Raw genomic sequence first — 16774 nt, 5'->3', positions numbered from 1 at the left:
TGAGAAATGACTACTGGGGTCTTAACGTCTGTTTACCTTATCTTACCAGAAGAGTGTTTGTCTATTCTTACAAAGGCACGCAGGCCTACTACCAGGGCCTGTTATGCAAGCAAGTGGAAATGTTTTGTGCATCATTTTCTTACTAAAAATATTAAACCTCTCACAGCATCTGTACAGGACTTTGCCCGTTACCTCTTTCACTTACAGAAGTCTGACCTTGCCTACACTCCTGGCTGCTATAGCTGCTCACTTACAGAATAAGCAGCATGGTTCACTATTCAGAATACCATTCATTAAGGCGTTCGTGGAAGACCTCAAAACGGTAATTCCACCCCGTACGCCTTCTGCTCCTGTCTGGAACCTTAATATAGTCTTCAATAGACATGGACCCTCCTTTTAAACCACTTCACTCTTGCCCACTGCAGTTCTCTTCTTTGAAGGTGATTTTTAGGTCTCGCCTCTCAATGCGCATGCGCATTGAGCGGAGCGAGACTATAGGGGTTTAAACAGACTTTACCTAGACTGGCGATTTGATGCTGTGCCCGTGCACTTTTAGGTCAATGCGCAAGCGCATTGACCTAAAATGCGCGTGCACAGCATCAAATCGCCAGCCATCTGTTCCCCAGCTTGGATCTCCTGGCTGCTCCTCCCCTAATTATCCGCACATCAAAGGCTGCTCCCGCCCCCTGCTTCACACTTCAAAGAAATGCTACCGAGAGCATTTCCCGGCCGGCCGCTTTTAATTTCATTTCGCAAGCAGTTCCCCCTCCTCCCTCTCCTGACTTGCTCCTGCCTCCCACACCAATCCCACGTCGAGGCTGCTTCCACTCTCCCGCTGCCCCGTCAGAGCACTTCAATTGCTTGTTCTTCTTCCTTGTCTGTATCTTGCTGTTGATGCCTAGACCTGCATCCATAATATATTCATGGGTTAAGAAAAGAGCATTTAATAAAAAACACATTTTTCTTCTTTCGAGATCCTAGGTTCCTAACTGCTTATTTCTCGAAGTTGCGGTATATATGCTTTGGTGCAATGTGGGGTGGCGTGGGCATCCGCTTGACATTCAGCAACAGAGTATTGTGTAATCCTTACTAGGTGGGGGTTAAACCTCAATTGCTAATGTTTTTCTTTAATAGTTTATATCCTTCCTGAATACACTTATCGTACTGTACCATTTATCTCTCACATACGTGTAACGGTGTGAGCAAATTCCAGATTTAATTTGCGATTCACACAAGTTTGTAGCAAAAAAAATTGTCAAATTCGTGGAAATGCAAAATACAGCGCAGAATCCACTGACTGATTTTTCTCTGTCTAGACGTGGTCTGAGAGAGCAAATAACAGCTGTATTCTGCTCAATATTTAACGTTATCTCGAGAAAATAGAGTACTTTCAGTTACAGCAAAACCCTCTTAGAGGCTTGTTTGAGTTGAGTTCCGAGCTGGCGTCTGAAATCCATTTGTCTTTCTAGTTAAGCTTTTATTTCCAGGCTTTTTATAGCCTTTGATTGCCCCATTGCATCTCCTTGGGGCAGAGGAAAGTCATCCAGAGGCCACGGGGCAGTGGCTTAAAGCACAATGGCCGCGCTGCACAAGCTCATAAAGCGCACTGTGAACTGAATCGCCTCCAGGCGCTATGCTAGCAGCTCGCTGGTGTGTGAAGCCGCTCACAGCACGATACATTCTGCTTTACAGCCCCATTCGTTGCAGTTCTGATGGCACCTTTATGGATTATTTGTGTTTTTATCCAGTGCTTTTGTGCAATAAGAAGCATTAAGCTGCTGGACATGCTCACCTTTTATTGTCACAGAGGTAATTACTAGATCGCTAATATAAACGTAAAGGTCCACTATCGGGAATTAATGTCCTCTGTGCACCTTAAGTATGTCCTTCCCTCTCACAGTCAGGGAGAGTCGCTTGCTCTCTATTTGGCACTGGATTTCCTTGGCAGTCGTGCCGCTGGGCACTGTCACCTCGATGAACACCTCCTCCATGGTCTGGTACCAAAACCCCCATGGGGTGTAGCAAGGAACCACACCACTGTGCTCATCGAAATCCACCGACATAGCTGAAGCGGACAGTGACTCTCTACTGCTCCTGACAGGCAACAGAAGCGGCTACATCTTTTAATTGACATAGAGAGAGGACACTTCGGAGGCGCTAAATCCACCCGCCCCTTAGTGAAAGGCGCACGTTATTGCTATGGTACAAATCGCAAAGTACAAGAGTGAGTCCGTTTTGATTATAATCTACATTTTCAAAACATTTGCCAAATTAAAGAACTCTGGGTCATAATTGCCATGTTTCATAAACAAACTCTGAACAGTCGCCACACATTATATTACTGTCATTGGTTGTATTTTGAGTAGTTACAAATAAAACATTATAATCTTCAAGATGGCCGCCATAATTCCTTCTATGGACGACGAGGGGCTAGCACCGAGCATTGCGGTGCCTCATTAAAGCAGTAAATCTTCCATGTTAGAACGTAAGTGTTCACTTTTCACTCAAAATTATTTTAGATTCTGGATATTCCCAAACGTAGATTTTTGAAGGCGTGCATAAACAGTCAATTTGATATGTGGTCTTTCTTTCCTGTTCAAGCTGTCTCCAATTAAATGAAACTGGAGTTCTTTTACTTCTGCTTGTCACACCACTTAATGTAGTAGTACTCTTTGCTGCAGGTAAACCGCAGATGTGGCCTAACGACCAGAGCTGCCATCTAAGTCACGTAAATACAAAACATGTTGCATTACAAATGCTATAGGTGTCACATTCGCGAAAGTTATAACTATTGGCATTGTAAATGACAAAGCTATCAATTTAGCTATTTTAAAAACCAACACATAAATAACATATTTGTCATTTACAAGACCAATAGCTCCAACTTTTCTAATGCGAGACCTATTGCATTTCCAAGGCTTGTTCTTGTAGCCATCTCTTCTCTAAGATGAGTTAGTGAAATGCACACTCTAACCTTGGAATATCCTTTCATCCAGGTACATCAGGCTAGAGTGGTTCTCGGAACCAATCTAAATTTCCTCCTTACGGTTGTTTCTAGCTTCCACCTTAACCAGACAGTCGAGCTGCCACTCTGCTTTCCACACCCACAGACTGTAGCAGAACTTGCTCTGCACACTCTAGATTTCAAAAGAACACTAATTTATTATATAAATAGGACAAAACCTTTCTGAAAGCCACAAAAGCTATCTGTGTCCTACTCCAAGCCACATAAAGGACATGCTGTGTCCAAGGCAAGTGTTGCACATTGGATAGTCAAGTGCATACAGGCTTGTTACACGAAAGCTAAAAGAGCCCTACCTAAACCTCCCAGACCTCATTTCACTCAGAAGAAAGGAACTTCTATGGCTTTCTTTGGTAATATACCACTAGCTGACATATGTAAAGCAGCTACATGGTCCACTCCTCATGCATTTACCAAAGACTACTGTGTGGATGTCCTGGCCAGACAGCAAGCGTAAGTTGGCCAGTCTATCCTACGTGCACTTTTACAGTCTTATGCAACGTCCTCAGACTAGGACACCACTTTTGTGAGGACTGCTTTCAAAATCTATGCACACTATGTGTATCTACAGCTACACATGGCCTGAAGGGAAAATGTTACTTACCCTGTAAGCATCTGTTCGTGGAATGTACTGCTGTAGATTCACATTTATTTTATTTTATTTATTTATTTTCAAAGTTTTATATAGCGCGAACAAGATCTTCACAGATATCAGAGCGCTTTACATAGAGGGGTATATGAGGGAACATAGTCAAACAATAAATCAATAGATCACATAGTACAAATAGGTGGCTGCAAGCCATCACGTGAGTAATCAAACAACTCATACAAATAAGTAAATGAGTCAAGCATGCAAAACAGATCGGTGCAAGGTGTTGACAGAGTTCGAGATTATAGATCAAGTGTATTTAGCCATGAGGATAGCTTTTACTTCTTTTTTAAAGAGTGTAGTGGAAGAGATAAGCCTGGTTTCGGGAGGGAGTGAGTTCCAAATCCTAGGCGCCAATCCTGAGAAGGAGCGCTTGTAGGTTTTTTCCTCCCGGAATCTTCGAGGTTTCAGCAGAAGATTGTTTGTGCCTCTCGTGTTTCCTGTTCCCCCAGAGATTGTCAGTTTCTGAGCGAGGTAGCCGGGTGAGTTTAGGTGTACCGCCTTGTGTGTCATGCAGGCGATTTTCAGCTGTATTCTGGCTTCAAAAGGCAGCCAGTTCAGGGATTTCAAGTAAGGGGTAATGTGGGAGTGCTTTTTTGACCCAGTGATGAGTCTCGCTGCAGCATTCAGAGAAGCTCTTAGTGGTGCAGTAGTAGTTAGGGGGAGTCCGCAGAGGGCGGTGCTGCCGTATTCAATACGTGGGATGACTAGCGATTGTACTGCTGTTTGGAAGTCTTAGGCTGGGAGGTAGGGTTTAAGTTTCCTCAGAGTATTGATCTGGAAGTTCGCTCCCTTTGTTGCCTTGCTGATATGTTGCTGCATGTTGAGGTTGGTGTCAAGTGTTATGCCTAAAGATTTTGCTGAATCCACTATGGTCGGTTGGACATTGAGTGCTCTTAGGTGCTTAAGCCATGTTTGTGTGGTAGATATTTTCGTGGGAGGTGAGATCAGAAGGAACTCAGTCTTCATAGCGTTTAGTTTGAGGTGGTTATCAGCCAGCCAAGATTGGGTGCTCCTGATCGTTGAGTTCAGACGTAAGATGTCTTTGGGGGATTGTAACTTGAGATATAGCTGAGTGTCATCGGCGTACATGTGAAAGTTTACGTTGGATGCTTGTAGCAAGGAGGTGAGAGGTTCCATGACTAGGTTGAACAAAGTTGGGGATAGGGAGGATCCTTGGGGGACGCCTAGCGTCACAGGTATTGGCGAGGACATCAGGTTGTTGCTCTTGAATTTCTGCGACCTGTTGTGAAGAAAGGAAGTGAACCACTTGAGAACAGTTCCAGATAAACCCATTCTTGTATTTAGTAGTTCTAGTAGATTCTCATGTTTAACGGTGTCGAATGCTGAAGAGAGATCTAGAAGGATGAGGAGGCAGGTGTCGTTTTGGTCTAGCATTTGAAGTGCGTCGTCGATTATGTGAGTCATAGCAGTCTCTGTGCTGTGTCCTGCTCGGAAGCCTGACTGGTGGGCGTTGAGGAGATCGAATTGCTCAATGTGTTTAGTCAATTGTAGTTGTGCGCATTTTTCCAATAGTTTGGCGAGAGTAGGAATATTGGTGATGGGACGATAATTGTTAAGATCAGAGGGGTCGGCTGTAGGTTTCTTTAGTAGAGGTGTGACCTGTCCAATTTTGAGAGAGTCAGGTATGCTTCCTTGTTGGAGTGAGCTGTTGATAATTTTAGTCCAGAGAGGGAGAAGCAAAGGGGTAAAGTCTTTTACTGCGGAGGCAGGGAGGGGGTCCGTGAGGTGATTGGATGGTTTCAGGGTGCTGAGCAGTTTGCCAATTTCTTCTTCCGAGTATGTGCCGAAGGTTGACCATGTAGCATTGTTTTTTGGTTCAGTGGGTGCTAGGCGTTGGGGTTTGGAGTAGAGGCTTGCGTCAATGAGGAGATCGCTTTTTATTTTGTCAGTTTTTTGGATGAAGAAAGCAGCGAAGTCTTCACAGGAGGGTGCCTCACACCTAGTGTTGAGCGGTTGGGGTTGTTCCTTGGATTGTGTTTTGATTAGCTCAAACAGTTTTCTCGGGCGGTTTTTTGCTTGGTCGAGTTGGAGGCTGAAGAAGTCTGATTTTGAGCGTTTTATTTTCCTGAAGTAGGCGTTTCTCTTTTTCTTCAGCTCTTTTAGGTGCATTGCAGAGGGGGCTGATCTCCAGGTACGCTCTGCCATTCGCATGTCTCGTCTATCCTCATTGAGACTCCCGTCGTACCATGGTTTGGAGATTTTAGTAGAGACTCTTTTCAGCTCCATAGGTGCAGCCTCATTAATTATAGATGTCATAGCGTTGAGATAGTGGTCAGTCAGAGTTTGGACGTCTGTAGCGCTTGTCGGTGGCAGTAGGAGGTTGCAACTGTTAGGGGGCCAAGAGCCTGGGTTGAGCTTTTTCGAGTCTCTTTTCCAGACTTTGGGCTTGGAGAGTTGAGCCGGGTTAACTTTGACTTTTTCATTGATAAAAAATGTGACAATATGATGATCTGACCATTCACAGGGTTGGATGGACTCGAGTTGGGTAGAGTCCTCTTTGGAGATGATCAGGTCGAGGGTAGAACCTTTCTCGTGGGTTGGGCCGTTGCATATTTGGGTGAGGTTAAGGGCATCAAGGACATTTTTAAGACTATTTACCACTGCGTCGTTGCGATCGTTCCAGTGGAGGTTGAAGTCACCAAGGTATATTTGGGTGAGTTGCCGTCCGGAATTGGTTGAGATCAACTCCATTATTTCTTGGGATAAAGTGAAGTTGTCCCTGGGTGGGTGGTAAATGCTGTGAAGCGCGCATATCGGTTTGCCCTCACTCATAATGTCAAGGCAGATGTATTCCCAGGATGTTGGGGATGGTAGGGAGGTGGAGTTGACTTTCTGAACAGAGAGGTTGTTCCTGTAGATGCATGCGATTCCACCACCTATTTTGCCTGTTCTGTCGAGCCTGATAATGTGGTATTCGGGAGGAACCAATATGTCCATTATAGGTGTCGAAGATTCAGTTAGCCAGGTTTCTGTCAAGATGATTAGGTCAAGGTCCCGCGATAAGAGGAGGTCAGCAATGGCGGCGGAATGTTTCTTGGCTGATCTGCAGTTGAGAAGAGTGCATTTGAGACGGGGTGTGTTGAGGGCGGTAGATGGTTCTAGAGAGAGAGGGACTTTTCTCAGGTTATTGGGGATGGAGAATCTGCTGTTTAGTGTGGGCGGCCTAAGGGGATTTGAGTGTATCGTGGGAATGTTGAGGTGTGGGGTGGTTGTGTTATTTTGGGGGGCTGGGTCATAGGAGCGGAGAAGGGTGAGTGTGTCGAGGTCAGAAGAAGAGTTGTGCGTGCGACGAGGGCGGTTGTAGCGATTACGACCTGGGATTGAGGTCAGATTGGGGGATAGCTGAGTGAGAGAGTTAGTCGGAAGGGTGGGGGTCAAGTTGGGCGGGGCGGTGTAGTAGCGTGGGGCGTTGCAAGGGTGATGCGGGGGCCGAGGGCAGTTGCTGCGCCTATGAGCAGGGATTGACGCCTGGTGTGGGGCGTGTTGAGTGAGGGAGTCAGCCGGCGGAGTAGGGGACAAGTTGGGAGGGAATCTTGGGGTGGGTGAGGGGTGTATAGGGTGTGTAGAGAGTAGTTCTTTGATGGTGTGTATGTCTTCTTTTATCTGTGTGAGGGTGGCCATGATGTAGTCCATCGTGGTGGGGGTGGTGGTGGCAGTCAGCGGTGATTGGCTGACAAGGGAATTCGTGTGCAGCTGGGGGAGAGGGCAGGTGTTCGAGCAGGTCTGCGTTGTGTTGGTGTGCGGGATGGAGTTAGGGAGGGGGAAGCTTTTGGGTGGGAGGGGTGTGGATGAGGTAGGGAGGACGTTGGTGGTGAGAGTGAGGGGCGTTGGTGGTAGGCGGGGGGGTCAAGGTGTAGTCTGGGAGACTGATAGCCGTGGTGGGGGTGCAGGGAGGATAGTGGGGGCTGAGAGTGGGAGGGGAAGCGTCATTGGAGATGATCCTGTTGAGGGGGGTGGGGGTTAAATTCAGAGAGGAGGTATGTTCTGCGTAGTTGGTTAGAGGGTAATGGGGACTGAGAATGGGGGGGGGGATAAAGGGGGGGATTTGTCGGAGTGCGTGTTATTCTGGTACTGGACTAAGTTAGGTGTGTTAAGGGTGGGAGCTGTGCTGTTAGCCGTGAGCAGGGTGTTAATGCTCGCTGTAGGTGTGATAGGAGTGTTGAAGGTATGTGTGGAGGTCCGCGAGTTGGTAGAAGGGGCGGGGGTGTGAGTGGTGTATGAGGGGGAGCGATCTATGTCTATGCTTGAGAGCTGAGTTGGGATAGTGGGAATGTAGGTGGGGGATGGGAGGTCTGGGGTGGTAGGTGTGCCCCTGATTGAGGAGTATGTAGCTGTGAGGTCATGGTTGGTGGGACTGGAGGAGATATGAGTGTTGGTCCGTGAATTGGAGAGGTGTTCTTTGAAGGTGTCGAACAAGTTGTCTAGCAGTTCCAGGTTCCTGTCTGTAGCTTGTGCTAGGACAATCCCGTTATTGTAAATAGTGATGGTGGCTCTGCCTGGAAAGACTAGGGATGGTGTGATGGAGAGAGTTAGGCTATGAGCTGATTTTCTGGTGGAGGAGACGGAGAGAAGGATGAGGAACGCCTTTCTCCATTGAGCTCTGCGTGTGGTGTGGAAGATGATATCAGTGTTCAGGGATCCATTGACCGGTGAGAAGTAGTTGTCAACAAAGGGAGTTTCAGGGTGTGACCTAATGAAGTTGTGTTTAAAGCGTTTGGCGGCTTTTTTGGTGAGTGATGGTGGGTAGTTGATTTTGTATGTGTGTTTGCCGATAGGATCCATGTTGCGGTGATGGATTAGATGGGTATGGGGGGAATGCGCTAATGCACTATAGTGGTACACATGTGCAGAAAAACAAATGCATACAGTAGGTTACACAGTAGTAAGTTATAGATTACAAAGTGGCACTAGTGATCAACCAGCAAACCAGGATATAAGAGTGTGCAATAGAGCAAATACATACGGTAAATTACAAAGTACACGGTGTAAGTATAATACTGAAAGTATATAAGGGCAGGATAGGAGTGTAGGTATAATACTGATAGTATATAAGGGCAGGATATACCTGCAAACAGCAATTTACATGAATCAAAAATCACAAATCAATGTGTCATTAATTAGCCACCAAAGTACAAGGTGTAAGTGTAGGTATAGTACTGATAGTATATAAGGGCAGGGTACAAATGCAAACAGCAATTTACATGAGTCAAAAAACATACATCAAAGTGACATTAATTAGCAACCAAGAAATATGAGGTAGCAGTCTGCGCAGTACCAATGTTCAAAATACAGGTAGGAGTGACACTAGAGAGAAATCAAAATGTATGAGGTAGCAATCTGTGCGTTACAAATGTTCAAAATATAGGTAGACGTGAACCTAGAGAGCAGCCAGACGTATATGAGGTAGCAATCGGTGCATTACAGGAGAGGAGAGTGAGAATGGATGCAGGTTGCAGAGCTGTGTAGAGTAGTGCGGAATTCAGAGGAGGTATGCAATGTATGAGATAGCAATCGGTGCATAACAGGAGAGGAAAGCGAGGATGGGTGCAGTTGCCGAAATGTACAGAATAGGAACGACTGTAAGAGCAGAATACAGATGAAGACAGTAGAGTACATGAGTCAAGAATCAAAAATCAAAAATGGCATTAGTTAGAGACCAATGTATCTGAGGTAGTAGTCTGTGCATTGCCAGTGTTCAAAATACAGGTAGAAATATAATACTGCACTAAAAAGGTATATGAGGTAGCAATCTGTGCATTACAATTGTTCAAAATACAGGTAGAGGTGTAATAATCCAATAATAGGCAGACAGTCATTCATAAATGAGGTAGTAATCTGCGCACTACAGATTTGCCCACCCTTCTCCCTGGTTGTTGCAGATATTCTTTTATTATCTTGAATTATCTTTTATTTCTTTACTATGCATGATCATCGTTACTGTAACCCATAGCCGCCTTCTCTAATCTCTCCGTACATGTGGGAAAAACGGTCTTAACAATGGAGCCTTTGCCCATGCGCAATACACTTATAAGTGGAGTCACTAAGTTCTTTTACTTGCAAAAGCCTTCTTTTGAAGAAAAACAAGTTGTACATGTCCGAGCCCATCACTAGGTGACAGAAGTATGCACAGTATGTGAATATACAGCACTACATGCCACAAACAGATGCTTATAGGGTAAGTAACTTTTTCCTTCTATTATTGCTGCTGGTACCATAATTCTATTGCAAATCTTGTCATCATCGGGGCAGCCAGGACCAATGGAAGATTAGGTCATTCCACTGAAGAGAGTTTAGTGGCCTTCTGCGCTGGCTATATTTTTCTTGCCTTTGATTGGATGTTTCATTAAGTTTGGAAATGACTGCATTATTAGGATGTTATGATCACTGGAGTTATTACTTTATTTGTTTAGCGTCACAGTCTTCTCACAGTGCCTCTATTTTAAGTCATCTCAACCACAGAGAGCTATCCATTGCAGTAATACTGAAAATGTATTGATAATTCTTATGACTACATATTCCACAGCACTACTGATTGTTATTTCTTGTTCAACATTAACATTCTTTAAATGTATTAGTGGATGCATATGAGCACACTTGTGGCTTATGCACCCTCTTGGATATTGGAAATGAATTATTGCATCCCTAATTATATTAGTGCACTACACTAGGGGGCGATTCACCAGAAAGAAGAACTGCAGGTTTGAGCAGAGAGTCTTCCTGGAGTGGCAGCAACCGGCAGCGGGGCGTCAGTCAAAGGATCAACACCTCATCCCCAGGTAGGATAGAAACCAATATTTTAATTTATTAATATAGTTTATAATTGGTTTATGCAAACTATATAAACTCTTCATATCTTAATTATATAGAATAAATACCTACATAAATACTTATTGAGTAAAACCAATTCACTTCATACATTTTCAGAACACCTAATAATACTTTTTTTTAATTAATTAGCATATTCAGTACATTTCAATTCTTCATTGCCTAGAGTGCTTGCAATACATCTGTATCCATGCAGGTAGAAAAAAAACAGTGAGTCAGTATGATATCTCCCACAGTAGGTGCTTGGAATCAAACTTTACATGTTCAAGTGTTTCAGCAGTTTTTAGGCATAGCCTACATTTCCTATCATTTCACTTTCGCCCTTGTCATGCTCCTGTAAGTTACAGGATTGGCAAGTGGCCTATCCTCATGCTCAAGAGATTTTTATTGTTGCAACTTGAATTATTATTATTAAGGTTATTATCAGTAGGAGCAGTACATTTGCTATCAAAGTGCACATCTAATACAGAGAAAAGTATTTCCTCATTACTAACTCAGACACTTTTAACCACAATTTTAGTGCAGTCTCCCTAAATGAGTCCTCCTATGATGATTGGAATTGGGAAGTTAACACCCAGTGCCATCACCCAGTCATGACATCACCCAATCATGGATTCACTCCAGTCCAATTTCTCCAAATGAGAACTGCCATAGGGAAGTCACGCATCTCCCAATTCCTCTGGACAGGCCCCATCCCTGGATGATACGTCAGCGTCTGCCCAGGTCGGCCCACTGTGCTCAAATTCAGGGACTCCCAATTGGAACATCCTCTGCTTTCGCCAGTGGCGTGATGAAGGACCACTGATGCCAAAGTCTCTATCTTGACTTTGATCTGTGAACAAAAAAAATGGATTCAAACGATGTATAACAAACTACCATTAAACCAAACAATAGGTGATAGCAGATCACATAAAACACTCTTTTGGTAAAGTGCGATGTAATGAACCCATCTGCGTCCTGCAAGTGCTCAATTTCTTGAAAGATGCAAGCAGTTTCTGTTTTCTACTACTAATTCTGAATGGAACAATATTTAAAAAACTATCTCATAACAATTCCTTTGTCGCACAAACAAATGTGGCAAAATCGAAAATAATGTCTGTGGGCCCCAAGAGTCTGAAAATCAGATGCATCGTGGTGAATGGTAAACCTCTTGAATAAGTACCATATTTTCCGTGTTTCAACATCATTTTGCATACCAGTTTAAACTACGGTCCCACTACATTAAATAGATTGGCTAATAATGGGAAAATCCCAAGGCAGATATTTTGAGTTTCTCAAGGAGGATGAAATGCAAATATCATCTATATCGAACATGTACATGGCAAAATGTGGCGATGGCTGCTAGTGGGGCCAGTTAGTAGGTTTACCACAATCTGCACCTACCTATGCAGTACTTCAGGCGCTTATAGTACCTTGTCTGGTGGTAAAAAATACATATGCTTGTCCCTACTTTAAGGTTTCTGTTAAGTCAAATCAATTTGCTGAACTCACTAGATCTGTTTTGCTTGATATTTGATATGGATTGCCCTAGTGCTATCCCTTGGTTGAGTTACATTAAGGATTGTTTGGAAAGGGTTGGTTGTTGAGAAATTTACAGGCATGCTAAATCCAACTCCCTTTAAGGAGAATGTTTACAATCTATTAAAAGAAGTAGCTATTGCAGAGTGGGAGTCTCTTTAATTGACTGAACATTCTGTGAAGGCCTACCTTTTACTCAAAACATGGCCTGACTAGAAGAGTACTGAGATGTTGGGTTTCTAATCATTGGGAAAGGAACCTTCAAACATGTTTTAGGTTTGACCATTTTCAAATGTTTCAATTCCCTAAGGGTCGAAAGGTGGGGGAAACCTGCATCTTATACACTAAGAATGCAACCTCTTTGCAAATCTGTATTTATTTTGTTTTTTGCAACTAAAAAGACTATCCCATGAAAAATATTAAAACACTTTTGTTGTAGAGAGGTCTGCATACATGTAACCTGACCTTTGACTTGACTAGTCTGGCAGTAGCTTAATTTGTGTCAGCAAACATTATAGCAATAATGGGGGAACAGTAAGCAATAGGAATTTCTGCTCTGTTAGATTGATTGATACTGTAAGGTTTATCTTTATTATTCATATTTATCGTTGTTGGATATGGGGTTATTAATAGAATGGACCCATGGGTTGGGAAGTTACCAGAGTTAAAAAATGACATTAAATACATTGGTCACCACAGGGCTCAAACAGTGGAGTTGTGTTCATATAGCTCTACAGTTAAATTTTGTGGGCCTTGACTCTTTTATATTGGTTACCTAGCATCTATCGACTTCAGAACCTCCCATAAGTAGATCTGAACATCAAAGTGATGCCTTCCTGTAGGACAAAACCGTACGGACTTTCCATCTCCGATCATTCATACAACTTGATACATTTTGTTTATCAGTTCGCCTCTGGAATGAAAATGGCCATAGCGTGTTGCCACCTCGCCGTAGGCATTAGCCTCCAAAATAGTCTACTGTCACTAGCCCTAAACATTTGAGATAGTTCTCCCATTGCCTTCATCGGGGCATGATGTTTCACCAATACAATGGTAGATTTGTAAATTCCTCTCTTATTAGCCCAAATCCTATAAGTCTTAGGGCACATTTTACCAGCATCCATCAGCTCCCTATAGGCTTGGCAATTAGTATTCAATCAGGCTGCCTTCTTCTATCTGGCAGTCTCTTTGTTTTTCTGAAAATTCTCGAGTATAGTGGAGTCAGTTGCAACATCATGAAGACATTTACAGATGGCTAGAATATTCTTGACAACAAGAGTAGCCTGCTTAACAGAGTCCAACATGGCCCATCACCATCTCCTTCCATTACTGGGGCCTTTTTCCACTCTGGGATGCATTGAGCTTATTGGAGCAATTAAAGATCTACTAGGCAAGCACATTGCTGTAACTATGTGATTGTGGTCACTCTGTTATACAACTTCATATGGCATTACATACTACATGAGGTAACTTGAAGCCAAAATCTTGTCCATGATCCTAGGAGCAGCATATCTTTAAAAGTACATTGAATCAGATCTTGGCTAACTGTCCATGATTATGTACTAAACATGCGATGAGTGACAGGACCCAGTTTTTAATAAAAATCACTCACAACCAAAATGCCAATATTTGAGCCATTACCTGCATATTTCAGGGCAAAAGTGTCATCAAGGAAATCAATAGCGCTATGCGTTGAGGGGATATAGTAGAAGCAACAGGACCCTTATTATGAAGTAACAGATAAAAAGGGTCAAATTTCAGTTTGATCGCCAAGAAATTACAAGAGTTAGTTGTTAATACTGAGAGTAGATCATGATGATATTATGGTTCCAAGACCTCAAGAAGGGTGTCCTCTTACCACAGCAGAGGCTGAAATTTTAAAAAAGGTCTTATAACCGTCCTTGTGACTTGGTTTCAATAACCAACATTCTTGTAGATCAATATCCTTAAAGATTTATATAAATGTTATCCATTCTTTGTCAAGCATTTTACTCTTCAGGCCAGCAGCTTTCTAATACATAAACTCAAAAATAGTGTGAGAGGTTCTCACTTCACGGGCATGAGTCTGCTTAGGAAGATGAACACCGGACAGTCTGAACAGCAATGTTTTAATGTCCGCAAATGATTTTGTACCATGCTTTCTACTTATCTGGATAACTTTCTCACCAGCCTGAAGTCCGTAATTAGCCTCTGGGTATGGAAGGGCTTCAAACCTATATTTATCCTCAAAACCAACAATTTCTTGTTTTCTAACCCCCTCGCTCATAGGATTCCCATTAGATTTGTACCTGGGGTCATGGTCAAATCAGAGAAAGCAGCCATAGGCTCATTAAGGTTAGTGACAGCGATGCAATCAATTTAGGAGCAGTGACCATATACCCACGTAAAGACGTCTTTAGTTTCTCATGGTAGGGAAATTACCTATAGTTGATAGTTTGAACAAACATATTAAATTTAGCCTAAGACAACCAAACAGGAGTTTCATAAAAAAACATAGTTGGTATACCCCCTGCCAGGATACTAAAGGGCACTTTAAACACTTTACATATGGCCAAAATGAGGCAACTTAGTGGGCAGAAAAACAATGGATTGAGATGCAACCCGAGCGAGTGGCAGTGACTCCGATTAATTCAAGCATTTCATCCATCACCTTATTTTTGGTGGCCTAACTGTCAGGAGTGTGCTCAGACATGGATCCCGTGCTCACTCTACCACTGGAACCAAGCCATAACTGGCTGATGTACACTAAGAAGGCCAAAACCGGCCCTGAGTTGGTTGTGTTCCACTTCAGGGAGGACCAGACCTGGCAGTTTGGACTTGACTGTTCCCATTGGCGGAGGGTCAAGATTGATTTGCACATGGATGGGTCTGAACTGAGGTGGAATGGTGGGCAAAAAACAGTGGATTGGGATGCTTCCCGAGCGATTGCCCGTGCCTGAGAATAATTCAAGCATTCTGTCCAAAACGTTTGTTTTTGCTGCCCTGTATAGGAAAGAAGCACAGGGCTGTGGATTCAGCCCCAGCCTGTTTGCTGTGCCAGCCTAATCCAGATTCAGTTATCATAGCAGCAGCACAAAATTATCAAAATATAAAATCCTGTCAGGCTGGCTTCAGCACCTCACAACAGGGCTGACAGAAGGATAGATAGCCTGGGATGCTAGATTAGTTCTATGGCAGCAACCTTGATAAAAGCGGCAAATGCTTGGCCTTTCTGGGCTGTTGTGGCTGTCAAATGTGTCATGATATCTGAAAGAGACTTCTAGCCGCAGAAGATTCCTTACCTTAGAATTATCCGCGTGCATCAAATTGGATTTGGAAATTATGGAGCTGTACGCCTGTTCACCAGTAGGTGCGTTGTTTGGTTTGGCATCATATCCACCGGAAGTGGCATGTGGGTGCGTATATAGGCATCAACCCTGCGCTCTAACAATTCTTTCATGTTCGAGGCATGTGTGCTGTAGATACACGTTTTGCATACTCCAGCCATCTAGTTTTGCATCCGGGATTTTTGCAAGTTGTTTTTCTTCAAAGAAGTATTTTTCAGTCAGGAGGTAAGGTGACTCCTCCTTTCGGTGATAGTGCGCATGGGCATACACTCCATTTTTAGATTATTTTCTTTCCGCCATCGGGTTCGGACGTGGTTTGCTGTGCTCCGGTTCAAGACCGTTCGTCGGGATTTCTTCGGTTTGCAACCCACTGTAGCCTTGTTTATATTGCTGCGGATGCGTTCCCCATCCTCCGCAAGTCAACTAATCTGATTTTCATAGTTGGATCAATGAAACTCCAACCGCAACGTTCGGGCCTAGCCTGTTTCTTTCACTTCCACTCGAAAGACCGACATAGAGTAAATCTGCCGATGGAACAGACTTCGTTCCAATTGTGCCACTCCAAATATCCTTGGACCGACCCTCACAAAGCCTGTAACTTGTGCATGTCTCCCGAGCACAAGGAAGATGACTTGAACGCCTGTCACCGATTTCGCTCGAAAAAGACCCTCCAAGACCGCTGGGCTCGGCGGAAAGAAATGCAGCGACAAAATATATGAAGAAACCCCCAATATCTTCAGCGAAGATGTTGAACATGAAAAGATGGAATCATCTGCAGCGGAGGAGGAGGAGGCCTCCTCCGTCCAAGATTCAGTTTCTGAGCTGTAGATAGAACTGGAGTCCCAGAATGTTCCAGTGGTCAAGGTGCCATGAGTACCAAAGCTGCTTTATCCACAAAACCCGTTTCCACCAAACAAAAGGCTTCCGGGCCACCATCGCCATTCGGCCATGGTAGGCACGAGACTCTGCTTTGAACACCTGCCCTCTGGCTCGGCACCGAAAGCAAACGTTTAAGCCTTCTGGCTAGGGTCGAGATAATATAGCTTCATCACCGAAAGCTTTGGTTTCAAAAGACAAAAGGGACAAATCCATCTTGGCACCGACCCAGAAAGATGCTCCTCAACTACCCCCAGAGCCGATTCTGGAAACAATGCAACATAGGCTGGATCCAAAACAGAAAAAAACTCTATATAAATCCAGACACTGGACATATCACAGCAAAACCAGTGATACCAGCTCTTTAGAAAATTGGACACTGATTTTAAAATCCCTCTTAAGAAGAAATAGGACATGGCTACTAGCCCTCTTCACCCCATTCCTCAAACCCCTCCACCCTCCTCACCAGTACCTATTATCCCACAATCAGACCCTCTAGGCATCACACCACAGGGCTCTCCCAATTACAGATCC

The 16774-nt window shown here is 43.8% G+C and overlaps 1 protein-coding gene across 10 annotated transcripts in view; it reads left to right on the top strand.

The window, feature by feature from the left end:
* Positions 1 to 16774, top strand: part of LOC144754418 (zinc finger protein 618-like) — a 1175017-nt gene that overhangs the window by 350905 nt on the left and 807338 nt on the right. For all 10 annotated transcript variants that reach the window (XM_078642172.1, XM_078642166.1, XM_078642168.1 and 7 more), the window contains one exon: positions 10364 to 10471. In XM_078642172.1, the coding sequence (XP_078498298.1) occupies positions 10364 to 10471 (108 nt within the window). The remainder of the gene's footprint in view (positions 1 to 10363; positions 10472 to 16774) is intronic.

This window comes from Lissotriton helveticus, chromosome 5_1 (assembly GCF_964261635.1).
Source record: "Lissotriton helveticus chromosome 5_1, aLisHel1.1, whole genome shotgun sequence".
Taxonomy (NCBI): Eukaryota; Metazoa; Chordata; class Amphibia; order Caudata; family Salamandridae; genus Lissotriton; species Lissotriton helveticus.
Note: the sequence above shows the minus strand (reverse complement) of the source record. Positions and strands in the feature narration are given on the sequence as shown.